The sequence below is a fragment of the Eleutherodactylus coqui genome, chromosome 2 (assembly GCF_035609145.1).
Source record: "Eleutherodactylus coqui strain aEleCoq1 chromosome 2, aEleCoq1.hap1, whole genome shotgun sequence".
NCBI classification, from domain to species: Eukaryota; Metazoa; Chordata; class Amphibia; order Anura; family Eleutherodactylidae; genus Eleutherodactylus; species Eleutherodactylus coqui.
This window is the reverse complement of record NC_089838.1, coordinates 223,319,926-223,337,672: the sequence shown is the minus strand read 5'-3', so window position 1 is coordinate 223,337,672 and position 17,747 is coordinate 223,319,926. Positions and strand designations below refer to the sequence as shown.

The 17,747-nt window shown below is 41.2% G+C and overlaps 1 protein-coding gene across 1 annotated transcript in view; it reads right to left on the bottom strand.

The window, feature by feature from the left end:
• The window catches only part of MYO1E (myosin IE), a 153,301-nt gene that overhangs the window by 69,324 nt on the left and 66,230 nt on the right, over positions 1 to 17,747 (bottom strand). Inside the window, exons 3-4 of the mRNA XM_066592536.1 lie at positions 11,846 to 11,935; positions 4,324 to 4,418 (exon numbers count right to left, since the gene is read on the bottom strand). Of these exons, the coding sequence (XP_066448633.1) occupies positions 4,324 to 4,418; positions 11,846 to 11,935 (185 nt within the window). The remainder of the gene's footprint in view (positions 1 to 4,323; positions 4,419 to 11,845; positions 11,936 to 17,747) is intronic.

Below are 17,747 nucleotides of genomic sequence, written 5' to 3'. Positions count from 1 at the left end.
TGAGTCAGTATGAAAATGATGATATAATTTTTTTAGGGGTTTTCTACTTTTACACAATATTAAAAAAATGGTTTTCCAAAAAGGGTTTTTTGTCATTACTGCTTTCAAAGACCCAGAACGTTAACATTTGTTTTCCATGGACAGAGCTGTGTGAGGGCTCGTTTTTGCATGACCAGCTGTAGTTTTTATTGCTACCATTTTGGGGTACATATAGCTTTTTTTGATCACTTTTATTATATAAACAAAAACAGTGTTTTGACTCAGCATTTGCTTTTTTTTTCTTAAATAGTGTTTGCCAGGTCGATAAAAAGTGTGTACAATTGATTATACGGGTTGTTTGATTGGAAGATTCCAAATGTGTTTTTTTTTTAAACAAAAAAAGATATTGGTGCACAAAAAACAGTTTAAGTACTTTTGAACGGGGATTTTTTCTTAATATTTCTATTTTTACATTGTTTATTTCTCTGCAGAGAACTTGAACCCGCCATCTTACGATTGCTCAAGTAATACACTGTAGTACTTCCATACTGCAGTGTATTTTCCATATTCTTTTCTATAACACTCCATGGCCCACCCGAGGGCCATCTGCCCTCCGTAATCGGATGGTGGAGGGCCGATGATGTCACATAATGAGCTCCCTCCCTCTGTTAACCTTATATATGCCACGATCAACAGTGATCACAGAACGTAAAGAGGTTAATGGTAGAGATCGGTCTTCTCTCCGATCCCTGCTGACGCAGCGGAGCCCCAGCTATCAGTTACAGCTAGTTCCCAGTTTGAGCTTGTGCCACCCATGTGCCGTACATGCACAAAATTTCACAAGAATCCCCTTCCTCCTATGACATACATCATGGGGTGTAAAGGTGTTAAAGGGGTTGTGCCACAATGGGCATTTATTGCCTATCCACAGGACAGGTGATGAATGTCTGACTGCTGGAGGCTCAGCTGCTGAGTACAGCACTTGCCTGTTACATTCAATGACTATGTAGTTGACTGAATCAGTCGGGTACACACTCGACCACCGCTTCATTAAACAGTCTCCACATTGCACAACCAAGTTCTAATGACCCATAGGCTACCCAGCAATCAGAGGTTTTTAATCCACCCTATGGATAAGTGATAGATATCCATTGTGGCACAACCCCTTTAAACAGACATTTATATAGCTCTTCAGCATTACCGTTTTCCATTTTCTAGTGGTTAATAGCTTTTTGTTTGTGGCTATGCCAATAAATGACTGTGTAAAACAAAGCAAGCAACGCTCCATTTTCTGTGAATTCCCATGTATAACATTCACTTTACTTGTTATCCGGGCGCTCTAATTACATTTATTAACTCCTTAAGGGCTTGTTCACACAGGTGTAAGCTGGTTTCAGTCATGTAAATATGCTGCATATTTACACAACAGAAGATCACATTTGTCTGCATATTTCACATGCTCCTGCGGATTTTGTTTACGCAAGTATACGCATATTTACGCTCACAAAACAGTCCACAGAAGGAGCCACTGATTTGTTGCTCACATACGCAGTGAATATGCAGGCTTCTTGGGTATTCAATGTGTATTTGTGCTGCCCATTGGCTTCAATGGCCTACTGCTGTGCGTATTACACACCAAAATTGGTCATTGTATGAAAAAATACGCACACGTGAAGGAACCTATTGAAATTAATTGGTTTTATTCGCAGCGCAATATGTGCACAAATACACCCGTGTGAACAAGTCCTAAGGGTCAGCATTTTTCGGTCCTTAAGGGCTCTTACCTACTTGTGTTTTTTTAACGCTGCGATATCGCTGCTTTTTTTTAACGCAATTGTCAATGGGACTTTCTAATGTTAAAAATGCATCGCAAATTTGTGCTTTGTGATTTGTAATGCGATGCGTTTTTAACATTAGATAGTCCCATTGATAAGCACGTTAAAAAACGCAAGTGGGTAGGAGCCCTGAAGGAGTTTTCCCAGGATTTAAAATTGCTTCACAGCCACTCTGTCCTTTCTAGATGTTGCTGGCCAGGACATGTGATTGCTGCAGCCAATCCCTGGCTATAGGTGGTCATTACTGTGGCTAGTGATTGGCTGCAGTAGTCACATGTCCTGGCCAGCAACAACCAGGAAGGACAGAATGGTTGTAAAGCAATTTTAAATCATGGTAAAACTCCTTTAATGACCAGAGACTTTTTAGGTATTTTACAAATGTGTTGGTTTTGAGGCCCTCCTTTTTCTTCTTCACTTAACAAAACTATTTTTTGCTGCATTTTTTTTCGTGAACATCCATTTCCGCTATGATGTCATACAAGACCTCTGGGGGTATTTATTATATCTTTTTCTTTTCTATTTCCCACTTTCACTGTAGCCATGGGAGCCCCAGTGATCGGGCCAACCCCCCCCCCACCCCGGTAGTGACAATAGTTACTGACAGAACTGATTTAGGTTTGCTACCACCATGCAGCTCTGACATGCTAGGAGCCCAACACCAACTGCCATATATTTATGGTGCTTGGTCCTTATCGGGTGAATAAAGAGTATGAGATCTGTACTAGTGATCACAGCTTCATCTCCACAAAAAATAGAAGGACTTGTTAACTTTTTATTCTCCCAAGAATAGCAAACTTTTGAGGTTTGGGCAAAAGATGCCAGGATATGACAGAGTTGGAGTACATTTGTCCATTGGCACGATCATGTGAAACATCAACATTTTAAAAAGAAAGCTTTACAAATTTTGTGGAGCACACTAACTTGCAGTAAGGTAAAATACATACATAGCAAATATATTATCATTGGAAAGAACCTCAGAACGGTCAATTAGTCATTTCCTGACCACCCTAGATGTGGGGCTGAGCTAACTCTACGCAAAGGAAAACACTTTGAGTGTTTCTAGCAGAATTTGATAAGTAAAATACTTTTGTTTGGGGAACAGAAGAGACTTTCTGGATATGAGGTGCACATACAAATTAGGCTATAATTAATGAAAATGGCTAATTTCAACTAAAAATTGTTTGATAGACTGAAGATCTTTGAGAGACTATTCCCTGAATGATCTTCTGTCCATTGCCCCGTGTCACTGAACATGTATGGCCAGCTTGAAGAACTGTAATAGCCAATGTGGCCTAAAATGTGCATTGCGGGTTCTACGAAATAATCACACAGGTGACTTTTGTTCAACCATCAAAATCCTTCTATCTAATGTTCATGGCCGTCTTTACCTCTGGCTGAGATCACCCAGTCAATACCCATGTGGCTGAAAACAAAGATGGATTCCTTTATCTTTAACTACCACAATATATTTTAAAGTGTAAATCTGCATATGAAACTTTGTGATATATATTGAGAGGGTGATATCTTCTCAGCAGCCTGTACTTCTCCATTCCCAGACTGCCAGCTCTCTGTAAAAGTTCCAAAACCTCCTCAGACTGTTCGAGAGGTAAATGAGGTTTGCAGAAATACATGCACAAGCTACAGAAACACCCTATTCGAATCTATGGGACAGACCTTCAGTCACAGAAATTTCATACAAGGCAGATTTGTGCAGAAAAAGTGAAATAGCATGAAAGAGAGAAAACTGGAGCAATGGGGAAGGGGGGGGGGGGGGGTGTTACAGAATTCTCTTAGCACTGAGAATGCCGTATAGCTAATACATGATACCAGGAGGAGTCCATCTACATAGCAAGTATGGAGCAAGAAGCAGCATACGGACATAAAAGAAAAGAAAGAAGGATAGAGACCCAAATAATACAGTTTACACAAACTGCTTCAGCTACCCAACGAGTGACAGTATGTGAAAGTGCATGTTGGGACGAAGTCATGGACTTCAAAGATGATAAAAAAACTCAACATAGATTGTTATTGTAGCCTTCTGATTTTATTACATTTTTAATGTTGCCACACAAAACTAATTCTTTGCTCATGTTTCTGTTTTGCTTGTTTATTTACTAGATAGAAAAGCACAGCATGCTACACTATTCTGGACATCAGTTCTAGAAAATATAAAATGCAAAAATGACCAATAATCAACAAACAAATTATAGGGCCATCATATCTGTCGTGGCTCCTATAAAAATGAGAGCCATGATGCAAGTGTTCAAGAAGCCTTTTACTCAGAACTGCTGAATCTCATACTTGGCTACACATATTGTTCATTTGTGGATAAATGGTCAAGAGGTTGGGTTACAAAGTTTCACATCAGCTATCCAGGTTGAACGTTTATGGTTCATTTTCATTAAGATCACAAAATCTTTGCTGAACTCATAAAAAGAGCATAAGTCCAAGAAAGTTACCAAAAAAAAAAAAAGAAAATTAAAAAAACAGAAATATGTAAGCTTCTTACCTTATAATGACGCACTGGTTTTCCCGATCAATGATCATGTTTCTGTACATGTTGTCAGCTAATGCATAGATATGGGGTGGATTCTCATACTGAGCCTAGAACACAGTAATCGAAGTTAAAAAAAAGTTTAAAAAGTTATAAAAGAGAAGGTCTATCTACAGAATCTAATTTTTTTTATTTAGGAAAAGGTCAATCTATTTTTCAGAAAGATCAAACTGGAGAGCAGCAGTAAGGTGGGAGAGGAAAAATTAATGGTGCAAGCCTCAACCGATTGGCTCCAAAGTCTTCAATAAACAAAGAATGTGGAGGTTGCAATGAAAGAAACCGATCCATTATTCACTCTTGCAATGTTTCACCTCAACGCAAGAGTCTGTGCAAAACATGTCAATGCTGAGCTAAAAATGTTGCAAAGGTGAACAAATGGATCCTTTACTTTGAGTGCAGTGACTATTCCCTTTTGGATGATCATGTAAATGCATCCCTGCACTTCGATGTATTAAATGTTGTCCAAGGAAAGTTACCATTGCTGAAGGTTTCTGTTATTATATAAATGTATTAAATAGAGTAAGAATTGATAGCAATTTACTGTTCTTGTTAAACACGCTCGCAGATTTACTAAGGCCCAATGCCCGCGGATGAATTACCACTGCAGAATTCGCGGGCAGACGCCCACCGTGAATTCTGCAGCAAAGTCCATCCACAGACATGCCATATTAACAGATTCTTCAATGCCCACGAGCAAAAATGCACTGCGATTTTCTGCTTGTGGGGGAAGAATCGTAGCATGCTCTATTTTGTGCAGAAAATCACATGGACGGCTTCCATTGTAGTCAAGGGAAGCAGTCCGATCTGCGTCATTTCCAAAATGTCAATTTTGAAATTGCTGCTAATTTGCGTCATCGCCAGCAGCGTCATGCCCTCCGACTGAGACACTCGCCGCAGATCTGGACAGGTGAGTATAGGGTCTCTGTCCAGCGCCGGGCCTGATTCTGCTGTGAGATTTTGCGGTCCGAATTAGACACTGCCGTGGGCATGAGGCCTAGTAATAATAATCTCTATTTGTATAGCGCCAACATATTCCAGTACTGTTAATAGTTACAAACATAGACTAGACAGTCTTTAAATATGCAAAATTTTCTCACAGTGGCTCATACTTAAAGGGGTTGTCCCGCGATAGCAAGTGGGGTTAAGCACTTCTGTATGGCCATATTAATGCACTTTGTAATATACATGGTGCATTAAATATTGGCCATACAGAAGTTATACACTTACCCCCTCCGGTGCTGGCGTCCCCGTCTCCATGACGCCGACCAAAGCTGCCTTCTCCCTGGATTAGACGCGCTTGCGCTGAAGGGGCCGCTCCGGTGTGCTCGCGCCGCACAGGTCTTTTGCGCATGTGCAGAAGACCTCTGCGGCGCGAGCACGCCAGAGCCGGACAGAAGAGGGCAGACTGCGCAAGCGCGTCTAATCCAGGCAGAAGGCGGCTTTGGTCGGCGCCATGGAGACGGGGACGCCAGCACCGGAGGGGGTAAGTGTATAACTTCTGTATGGCCAATATTTAATGCACGATGTATATTACAAAGTGCATTAATATGGCCATACAGAAGTGCTTAACACCACTTGCTATCGCGGGACAACCCCTTTAATGATAACTCAAATTTTAAGACTGTCTCGTGTAAATGTATTCCACTTATTAGTTGGCATAAATTGTGCCAAAATGTTGTCACGATTTTTCGTGCAATTTGGCACATTTATACTAGAAGGTCTGTGGCTAGTTCTCCAAGATGTTTATAAACCTCCCTGCTGAGTTCCTTCAAAACCTATGTGCATGTATACCTATAAGAATTGGTGGAGTTTTGAAGGCGGTCACACCAGATATTGATTTGATTTGGATTTCTCTTTTGTTCATTCACTTTGCATTTTAATTGACAGAAGTATTAAAACGTTTGTTTTAAAGCATTCTTACTTTGCAGCATTTTCCCCCACACTTGCCTAAAGCTTTTGCACGATTCTATATCTGTGCAGCTGGATTTCAATTATAAGAGTATGTTCATGCATTGATGAGTTTGGATAATAGTCTCTGGATTTCGTTGCAGATCTGAATTGAATTCAAATTGAAAGGGTAAAATCTGCTGCAGAACTGCACCAAGATCCATGATAAAATCTGCAGCAAATCTGTGACGTGTGAACGCACACAACAGCTATTTTTCCTCTAATAAAGGGAGGACTGGCAGGTCAGTAGTTGGTCACCATTTGTGCAAGTGTTATGGGTAGCTATCCAGCAACAAAGCTGATTAAAAGACTGATGTATGGGGCAGCAGTTCAAGGAGGTCCTTGTAAGAAATGAATCTTCAAGAAATGTATTTGGTTTAAATATATTTCCAGAAATGTGTCATATATTCCAATAAGAAATCTTTCAAATCAGCAATGTCGCCATTTCCTGAGCACATATGAAACACAGATGTTTCAAGAAAGTGAAGAAAGGGCAAAAGATGATCTTCACATCGGCAAAACCTCACTTCTAGAATAATTTCTATAAAACGCTGTTTTGAATAGAATGTCTGATGTTAACAAAAATCTACCAGTTTACAAAGTTTACCTAAAAGATCAGAATGTCCCCAAGTACAGTATTTAAGTCATTATGCCGCCGGTTCCTACACACTAAAGGCATGTTACACAATGTTATTGCGTACTGACTGTGTGCCGCATGCATACGTCTCACAGCCTGCACATTGAGATATGCTCATGTGAGCCCGGCCTTAGGCCTCCCTCACACAGGGCGTTTTATACAGCGTTTAGCGTTGCCTTTTCAGCCCAGCGCTAAACGCTGTACGACACTCCCATTCATTTCAATGGGGCTGCTCACACAGGGCTGAAAACGCAGCGCCTTGCAACGCTGCGCTTTGACAGTGATGCATGTTCTATTTTTGGGCGTTTTCAGCCCTGCGTCGCCCATTGAAATGAATGGGCAGCGGTTTTAGCACTGCTGAAAACGTGGCAACACTTGGTGCCGCGTTTTTGGCAGCGTTAACCGCTCGCCAATTTTCAGGGTGAGGGCTTGCAATAGAAGCCCTACCCGGAAAATCAATCACAGCTAGGTAGAGGGAAAAAAAGAAAGTAATACTCACCTAGCCGCTGCAGTCCGGGTCGCGGACGCTGGTCTCTGCCGCTGATCCGGGCTTCCCCTGCATTCACAAGTCTATTGCCGTAGGCCAGGTTTGAGAACTCTGCCTCCGGCAATAGAGTGCTATGATTGGTTGTCGGCACGCTCGATGCCCAATCACAGCCCTTCATTGACTGTCTCAGCCAATCAGCGCCGGCAAGCTCTGATTGGCTGAGACAGTCAATGAAGGGCTGTGATTGGGCATCGAGCAAGCACCGACAACCAATCACAGCACTCTATTGCTGGAGGCGGGGTTCTCAAACCTGGCCTCCGGCAATAGACTTGGGAGTGCCGAGGAAGCCCGGATCAGCGGCAGAGACCAGCCGCCGCGACCCGGACTGCAGCGGCTAGGGGAGTATTGCTTTTTTTTTTTTCTTTTCAGCATCCTTGGCTGCGTTTTCAGCTCAGCTGAAAACGCAGCCAAAACGCTGGCATAAAGTATGCCAGCGCTGCTGAAACGGGGCGGAATCTGCAGTAACGCAGCGTTAAAAAACGCTGCGTTTCTGCAAACGCCCTGTGTGAGGGAGGCCTTAGACAGGTGTTTCTGCAATTTTCATATACTCCCTATTTCTTGATATTTGTATACATTGTTTTTAACTCTGTTGGCAATAAGCCCAGAAAGGACATATCTGATGTTTTAACACATTAATGTAACTGATGACATACCGTAGATCTTTTGAGAAAACACAGGCGATGCCTTTTTTATTTCTTTGAAATTTCCAATGAACTACTTCTTGTTTATTCCTGACCTTTTGACCACAATGTCCAGATGTGAATCATGTGGTATGGAAAATTTCAGTGTTATGAAATCTTTGGGTTCTCTGCGCAAACGCAATAGATCATTTACTGATAAGAAAGGCTATAAAACTCAAGGCTTTGGAGAACGCCACGTCTGTGTGAGATTAATAACGCCGACCCATACAGTTTTTGGCTGTATGCAGAATGATCCTGGAGGGATGACCATTTTTAAGGCCCTTTGAACAATATTTTGAAAGATAATCATTCTGTGTAAATGCAGCCAACTACGAATGATAAATTGTTCACTTTTCCATCATCGTTTATTTTATGCAAGCATAAAAATCATCGTTAGCTCTAATGCTTGATGTTGGGGGTCCTTAGGTTTCTCAGCCCGTGTGGGGGAGCCAAACAGATTTTTTAAGATCTTCAGGATGACTGGGTTTCACTGCCAGGATAGGGTCCTTTATAAATAGGTTGTTAGCTCTTGGCTATAGTGATAGTGGCATAGCATAATAATTTGGACTATAAGACACTAATACATACAAGTATGAAGTTCTAAAGCACAGGTACCATGGTTTCAGAATGATGTGACCCAGAGCCTTATGCAACCAGTATAAGAGAAAATCTCCCCAGCTGACGTGCCCGATCTCACATGATTAGAATTTAAACAGATCTGCCTGTACTATTTTATTCTGGAGGAGAGGAAGTGGCCAGCTGGATTTCATTGGACTCATTGTACAGACAGTTTGATTCATCTTTTTTCGGTGACTTCTTGTTTTATCTTTTTACTGATTTCCTCTTTGTGCTAAGTGCTAAATAATAATAAATATATGTTTGATCATTGCAAAAAACAGATCTATCTTTGTTGCTCCTCTCAGACAGCAAAATGTAGACTATAATCCAGACCATATTCCTCATTTGTGACAAGGGCTTTTATAATAGATACATATATAATACTGCTATTGTGTTATTTAGTACTTTTTCACTACAGGATAGATGTATGGTGGAGTAAAGGATAAAGAACGTAAAGCCCTTAAATTTACTATGCGTGGCCAATACTTGTGAATGTAATTGAAGAATCAGGTATTCTGTGTAAAGCAATGAGAAGCAGATTATGAAATGGTTAGTTATTAGTACTGTATATATGTATTAGGCCCTGTAATCCAGGTTTATGGTGCACAAAAGTCATATTAGGCTCATTAGCTAAAATTGCAACTTGTGCCTCAAACACTTTAGACCAGCATATGGAATGCCAATTTAAGTAAATATGCTCCAATAGATTTAATTTTTTTTGCAGTTAGACAATTGCATAAGTAGCAGTTCCAGCAGGGAATCCCAAGTAGTGTTGCAGAACCTCATACTGCATTTTATATGGGGGTTCCTTTGATGGATCCCTGAGTCATTCTCCAGCGGCTCTCCTCTTTTGAAAAGAAAACATTCTTTTGTGTGTTTTTTTCTATAAAGTTCTGTGAGCGCAGGAAAGAATTTTTTACTGATTGATGAATTTCTTTGCATTTTATATGGGGGTTCCTTTGATGGATCCCTGAGTCACTCTCCAGCGGCTCTCCTCTTGTGAAGAGAGGATACTCTTTATGAATACAGAACTATGAAAAGGTCTACATTGAGGTGAGAGATTGGATGTTTGTATCTAAATCAATTTTTTTCCCTCTCTAATTTTCTATAAAGAGGGTTCCATCACCTTTTTCTCTGGCGCTTCCTTTCCTTTCCTTTTTCATACTGTACTTATGTTAGGGAATTCCATCCATATAAAAGCAGTAGACGACACAGGATGATACTGAGCTTACAGGGAAGCTGGAAGGGATATGAATTACCTCTAGTGTTCCTGCTTAGAGATGAGCGAGTATACTCGCTAAGGGCAATTACTCGAGCGAGCATTGTCCTTAGCAAGTACCTGCCCGCTCGGAAGAAAGGACTCAGGTGCCGGCGGGGGGCAGGGAGCGGCGGGTGAGAGTGGGGCGGAACGGAGGGGAGATCTCTCCCTCTCCCCCCTCCCCGCTCACTCCCGCAACTCACCGCTCACTCGAATCTTTTTTTTCGAGCAGGCAGGTACTCGCTAAGGACAACGCTCGCTCGAGTAATTGCCCTTAGCGAGTATGCTCGCTCATCTCTATTCATGCTTTATTACTGAAAGGGAGTCTGATAATGAGTATATAGAGCTGGACCATATTATATGTAAATGAACATTTGCTAGGGCTTCACAATGACACTTGGTTGCCTCAAGGCAAGTTGAAATTGTGCCAGTACGATGACTAGTGTATAATTTCATCTTCCTTGTGGGAGAAAGTGGTTTAAAAATGACCATATGAGAATTCTCATATTTGATACAAGTGGTCCACAGCTTTTTTCCTTACAAGGAGATCCTGAGGTTGCACGATTGTGGTAATACGGCGACTTTACCTCAACATACAGCCAATTAGAAGTCACCATAAAGCACAAGCCTTAAAAAGGAACCGGTCATAAATAGAGATGAGCGAACGTACTCGTAATGAGTACTTACGCACCCGAGCACCGCCATTTTCGAGTACTTCAGTACTTGGGCGTAAAGATTCGGGGGGCGCCGGGGGGCTGGGAGAGGCGCGGTGGTGCGGGGGGAGCAGCGGGGAACAGGGGGGAGCCCTCTCTCTCCCCCTCTCCCCACTGCTACCCCCCATGCCGCCACGGCGCCCCCCGAATCTTTACGCGCGAGTACTGCTGTACTCGAAAATGGCGGTGCTCGGGTGCGTAAGTACTCGTAACGAGTACGTTCGCTCATCTCTAGTCATAAACTATATGCACAATAAACTAAAGTTATGGAGCTTATGGTTTAGGTGATGTGGAGTTCAGGGATAGTCTTTTCATACTCGCCTACTTCCCCGTTCCTGTGGTGTCTCCCTGTGAAGTCAACGAGCGCACAGTCAGCCGGACTCTTTTCAGAAGTCTGTGCACATGCACTTCCATAGAAATAAGTGCGAATGCGCATGCACTTTCATCTAAAAAGGGTCAAGTTGGCACTGCGTGCACTGACTTTGCAGTGGGACATCACAGGAACGAAGAAGTAGGCGAATATGAAACACAGATCCTGAATTCCACATTACCTAAACAAGCAACATAACTTAGAGCCCTTTTACATGATACAATCTGTCCGGTGCAGATGACCGACAGGTTGTCTCAGCAGTAACCGTTCTGGCCCGCCTCCATTCACAACAAACAGGCAGTTGTTCATAAATGAACAACTGCTGTTTACACGGCCTGATCTGTTGCTCAGTTTTCGGCATGCAAAAACTGAACGACGAATGTGAAGCAAACAAATTATTATTCATCGTTCAGTCGGGACATGTATTTACACTGAGTGATAATCATTCAGATTCCCATTGGAATGTGTGCTTAGAAACCATTTATTGGCCCATGTAAAAGGGCCCTTAGTTTATGGTGCTTATTTGAAACTGCATTGTGCACAACCTGTGCAAATTATTTTTGTATGAACGTATCAATTTGTAATTATTGCATCTTCTTGGTCTTTAGAAGCAAAAAATGACCAACTTCAAATTTGCTATACAGTGTGTGCGTTAAGGAAGAGTAGAAAATAAAGGCATTTTAAATCATAATCAGTGCAGTACTTACAGCTCCTTGGTACATTTCAACTTCCTTTTCTCCAAAATAAGGCATTTGTTTAAATGGATTCACAGAGATCAAGACTGGTCCAATATATGTCTGTGAGTAGTTAAGGTTAAAAGTGAAAAAAACAACAAAACCTGTTGAGCCCAATATAATATGTCTAACATGTTGCCCTCCATTGACCAACAATATAATCAAATATTATTACTGCATTTATTCTGTATTGAGTTACTGCTAGCATTATACCCAGAGCTGCATTCACAATTTTACTAGTTTCTACTGGAACCTGTCAACAAGCTTGTCACCAGAACTCCCCTAACATGTTATATTACATTACATTCTTGGAGAGTCGTTTTCTCCCCCATTAAATTAATTGTGAAGAAGAATCAGTTTCATATAATAAAATATCCAGCAGCACTCACAAAATAGGTAAACCCCACTCAGGGGGGGAATCTTCTAATTTTATAGTGAATGCACAGCCATCAAAGTTGTGAACACTCAACTTCAAATCTTCACAATATATCGAAATCTGGCATCATAAGTTGGGGCAGAATAGCTTCTTGATATAAACAGTTTTAATTGTTCCATAGTCAGAAATGTAGGCAACGTTTCGACCAAAATGGTCTTTCTCAAGCCGCTATCTGATAGAACAATGCAGTAAGTCCATGTTCCATCAAGAAGCTATTCTGCACCAATTTAGGCTGCCAGATTTCAAAGAATCAGTTTCAGAGACATGCAAAGGAAACTAGTGGTTGGCCATGGGATATATGTTAAATTTTCTTTAGTATTTAGAGGTAAACTCTTTGCACGTATGTGACATGTCTAACACAGTATACATTGCGGTAAACCCCACAATGTATACATTGGATATATACCCATGACAAAAGCAACTGTCTCCCTCAACATCAGCCATTGGCTTCCATGATGAATTAAAAAACATGCCACTAATTAATTAAAAAAAAATAAAAAAAAATTTATATATATATATATATATATATATATATATATATATATATATATATATATATATATACACATATACATACATACACACATATATATATATATATATACATATATACATACACATACACATACATATACACACACACACACACACACACACACACACACACACATATACACACACACACATATACACACACACACACATATACACACACACACATATACACACACACACACGACAAGAGCACTTCAAGTGTAAGTACAGCAAAGGTGTGGCATGAACAGAGTCTTGAAGCCCTTTTAAACGGGCTGATCATCATGCCTGAAAGTTCCTCTGAATGGGCATTTATGCAACAATTGGGCAGTGTAGAAGGGCCTACGATCAGCCGACAAATGAGCAAACGTTCGTTCATCAGTTAAAGGGGTTGTCCCGCGGCAGCAAGTGGGTCTATACACTTCTGTATGGCCATAATAATGCACTTTGTAATATACATTGTGCATTAATTATGAGCCATACAGAAGTTATAAAAAGTTTTATACTTACCTGCTCCGTTGCTGGCGTCCTCGTCTCCATGGTGCCGACTAATTTTCGCCCTCCGATGGCCAAATTAGCCGCGCTTGCGCAGTCCGGGTCTTCTGCAGTCTTCTATGGAGCCGCTCGTGCAGAATGCAGGCTCCGTGTAGCTCCGCCCCATCACGTGCCGATTCCAGCCAATCAGGAGGCTGGAATCGGCAATGGACCGCACAGAAGAGCTGCGGTCCACGGAGACAGAGGATCCCGGCGGCCATCTTCAGCGGTAAGTATTGAAGTCACCGGAGCGCGGGGATTAAGGTAAGCGCTCCGGTAAGCTTTCTTTACCTCCCTGCATCGGGGTTGTCTCGCGCCGACCGGGGGGGGGGGGGGGGGGGGGTTGAAAAAAAATAAACGCGTTTCGGCGCGGGACAACCCCTTTAATCTTCAGTTTCAACTCATAGAAAAATAGTTGCTGATTGGCTGTACATCTCCCATGTACCCAAGGACATCTACAACTAGCCTATGTGGACAATCAGAATTTTGTTCATTCGGCCCCATAAGTGACACACATCTTTGAGAGTCACTCCGGTGTTTTTTCAAAATTCATTCATTATGTAGCCATCTCCCCCAGTATATGTCAGCTAGCATTACTTGGTTAGTAATTCCTTTCTATCTGAAACTTCTAGCCTCTTTTTAAAAAGAGCAAAAAAATAAATAAATAAGGGTTATTATATGTCAAAATGAATACATTCTATAGATATTCATTTTTTGTGTAAGCTAAGGTCAACTTTTGTCACAATGTATATTACACAGTAAAGTCTACTAGGATATGGCAATAAAGCAGTCAGCCTTTCGAGCAACACGACCCAAAATAATACTTGTATAAGTCTTAAAACGCACAGTATCATGTATATAAAAAGTCGGTTGTGAAACGTTTCTGGTGAATAAGTCACTCTCATGAGGGCAGATACAGATGGACACTCAGCATATATGCACTTTTACTAGAACATCCTCATGGATAGAACAGTTTGTAGATAAACAATAGCAGCATTTGAGCGCGTGTCGAATAATCCCAGCTTAAAGTGGCACAGTTAAACACTCATTCATGACCGCTCACATGAACAATCAGTTCATTCAAGGTCTATTGGAAGTTATTCTAATCCTTTTTAGGTTCACAAACTCAACTAACTTCAATGTCCCTTGTTTTCCACCAAAAAGCAGTTCTTCACTTAATAAATGACTTTAAATATATACCACGAATGAACGCTATGCTAGAAACCCCCATCTAGTAACACATTGGACCACCTTCGATCCTCAGATCTGCAGCGATTTACCATGGCGTTGATTCTACTAGACATTGAAATCTTCTTGAAAAATTTTTGCTGACATGCTTTAATAGCTGACAGGAAGGGGTCACCAATTCAAGCTGCCTGACACATTCTGACCATCCAACTCGCAGGGTGCAAGAGACATCTGGATTCATCTGACCAGGCAATGCCTTTCCATTCCTCAGTGATGCAATTTTCGCACTCTTTTGCCCACTGGAGTCTTGCCTTACTGTCTGCCCATTCTAAAGCCGCATTCACACGGCCAATATTTTCATGCAAGTTCTGTCATTGTCTGAGAAGGACAAAAACTTACACAGAAAATTAACCCTTCCAACTTTCCGATTCTCTGAAACGTAGTCATCTGATTGTATGCAGTACATTGGTGTCACATGTCTAATTTCCATGCAGGGAAACACCAATTGTGAAAGGGAGGGTATCTCTAATAAAGTAGCCATTCAGTATAAATACACATAAATGCACAGGATGGCCATTTATGGCTCACAAATTTGATTATTTTTTTTTAAACAATTACAACAATATTTGAAACCAAAAACAAAAACACTCATCGGTCGTCAAGTTATGTTATCAGACGGGTTGCCTTGAAGTCACCACCAACATGTAAGTTCTATATTGATCTGAAAGTAGGGAACATATCGCTGCATATGCCCTGCTGGTGACCCGCTTACCTGTCCAGATCCTTCTTTATCTGTACTGCGGGAGAGTCGGCCATTGAACCAACGCAGTACAGATCATATATAGCAACAATTGTAGTTAGCAACAGCACTCTATATGTACCTCAAATCAAAGGGGAAGCAAAACTGATGAGAATGGTATGCACGCTCCAAAAATGGATCTGGACTGTCCATCAACATTTAGGCAGATATGGTAGATCGGTCTTGACAAAGACCGCAGATAGCGGCCGAAACGTTGTTGTATGTGGAGGCAATAAAGAAACGTGTCCTTTTACGATGCGTGTATGGAATTTTCTTTGGCACCCCAGATGCTGCTCCATATTTGAAGATATCCGCAGTACAGATCATGCTGCGCCGTCGCTAGGTGAGGACACAGATGCCTTGGCCTTTCGGCAATAATGATGGACGGCTTCCATTGACTTCAATGGAAGCCGTCCAGGCAGAAAACTGCCCAGAAATGGAGCATGCTGCATTTTTTCTAGCCGCGAGCGGAAATCGCAGTTGATTTCCGCTCGTGTGCAGGAAGCAGCGGGTCTCCAGAGGAGGCTATGGGCGGTATTTGCTGTGGAATCCGGGGAAAGCCACCGGCCCCGGATTCCGCAAATCAAATACACCCGTGTGCAGGAGCCCTTACTAAACATTGACACTGGGGAGTGTGGGAGCAGAAATAACAGTCATATTGGACAGCACTAAGCTTTCAAACAAAAGAATATAACTAAGAAGCTGCTGAACAGATTGTTTCACAGGGCAGGTCATCAATAGTAAAATTGAGGAAAAAAGACATTCCAATTTTTTACAAAACAATAAAAAATGTGTGTGTACTCAGTAAAGCAATAATAAAAACTATAAAAACCAGAGCTGGCCTGGCAAAAAAAAAAAAACAAGTCCTTACACAACACCACTGGTAGAATACAAAAAATTAATTAAAGGGTTTTTCATTTTAAAAAGTAGTAGAAACTAAAAATCTAACCCATAGAATAAATCATCATGTCACTTTCACTGCATCATGAATGCCGCAAGACCAGAACTCCCCAAAAAAGCTACAATTGCTCGTTAAAAAATATAAAAATTTTGCCCCACTTATGGCAACATTAAAAAATACAACTCGTACCACAAAAAAAACAAGCTTAGATATGGACCAGGTTGATGGGAAAAAAACTATCGTTTTTGAAAGGCAAGAATGAAAACCAGAGAAATTAGTGGTATTTAAGGGCCTAACAAGGGAAAAGGAAAACATCCCAATATTTGCAAAGCTAGCAGTTGTCAGGTCGGGTTTATAGACTTCACGGCTGCCCTTTTCTTATATATGTTATACATGTTGAAAAGTTGATATGGCAAGCAGCTTGGTGAGGGAGATATACAAACGCAAGTGCAAGGGGAAGAAAAGGGCTCAAATCAATCAGATCGCTGTTTTAATTTCAAAGAGGAAAAAAAAAAATGATAGATGAAATCTGATTGGTTGTTAACTGCTTGCTGTTCCATTTTTCATTATTAATAGTTTTCCCCTATCTTCTTCACTATCCCCAATGACATAAACCTGAAGAGCAACAGAAATAGATGTTAACTAAAGAAAAAAACCTCTATAAACATCAGCTGCCAGATGCAGAACCAGGAAAAGATTTTCCATTCACAAAAAGCTACACTAAGCGATTCTTTACAAACCCAATGGGGATATAAAAATGAATGGGAAGCTTTGATGTGAAGGGAAACATTGTAACAATTCCAGTATTAGATTGTGCTGAGTTTAAATGGTTTTGGTAGTTAGATTTACAAAGGAAATATACAATAATGTGCTATTCTAAGCATTTCATGTTATACAGGGTGCTTCTCTCGCTAAGGTATCCAAATATTCCTCAATAACTTTTAATTTTAGCGTGTTTCCCTATGAAAATTGATGTTTTTACCTTGTGTTTTTCAAAACAAGGTCTGCCCAGAGCATATGCTGAGAATGGCCCCTCCAGCACTTTTTAGGAGAGTCTGCATATTGGCGAAGACATCTGCTAGTATGACATCAGTAATTACAGCAACTTCCTGCCGTATCATGTCGGAGGGCATTAAAGGGCAACTGACCTGTCAGAAGTTTGAAAAAAAAGTTTAAAGTGACGTCAGAAGTTTTGATCTGTAGGGTCCAGGTGCCACAATGACAAGGCAGAAGAATTCACCTGAGCACTGCACTTGTTCGGTTTTCCTCACTGTTCAGAGCAGTGTGTATGGGCTCCATAGAAAATCTATGGAGTCCGTATACCACTTACAGTGACAGCTAAAAAAGGCACAGTGCTCAGCTGAGCGTTTCTACCCGTTTGTTTCAGCAATCGGTAGAGATCTCGGCATCAATGTAAAGACCTATTTACATGGGCCAATAATCCCACAACTCTCGTTTTCCCGAGTGGATGAGCTAGTTGAGA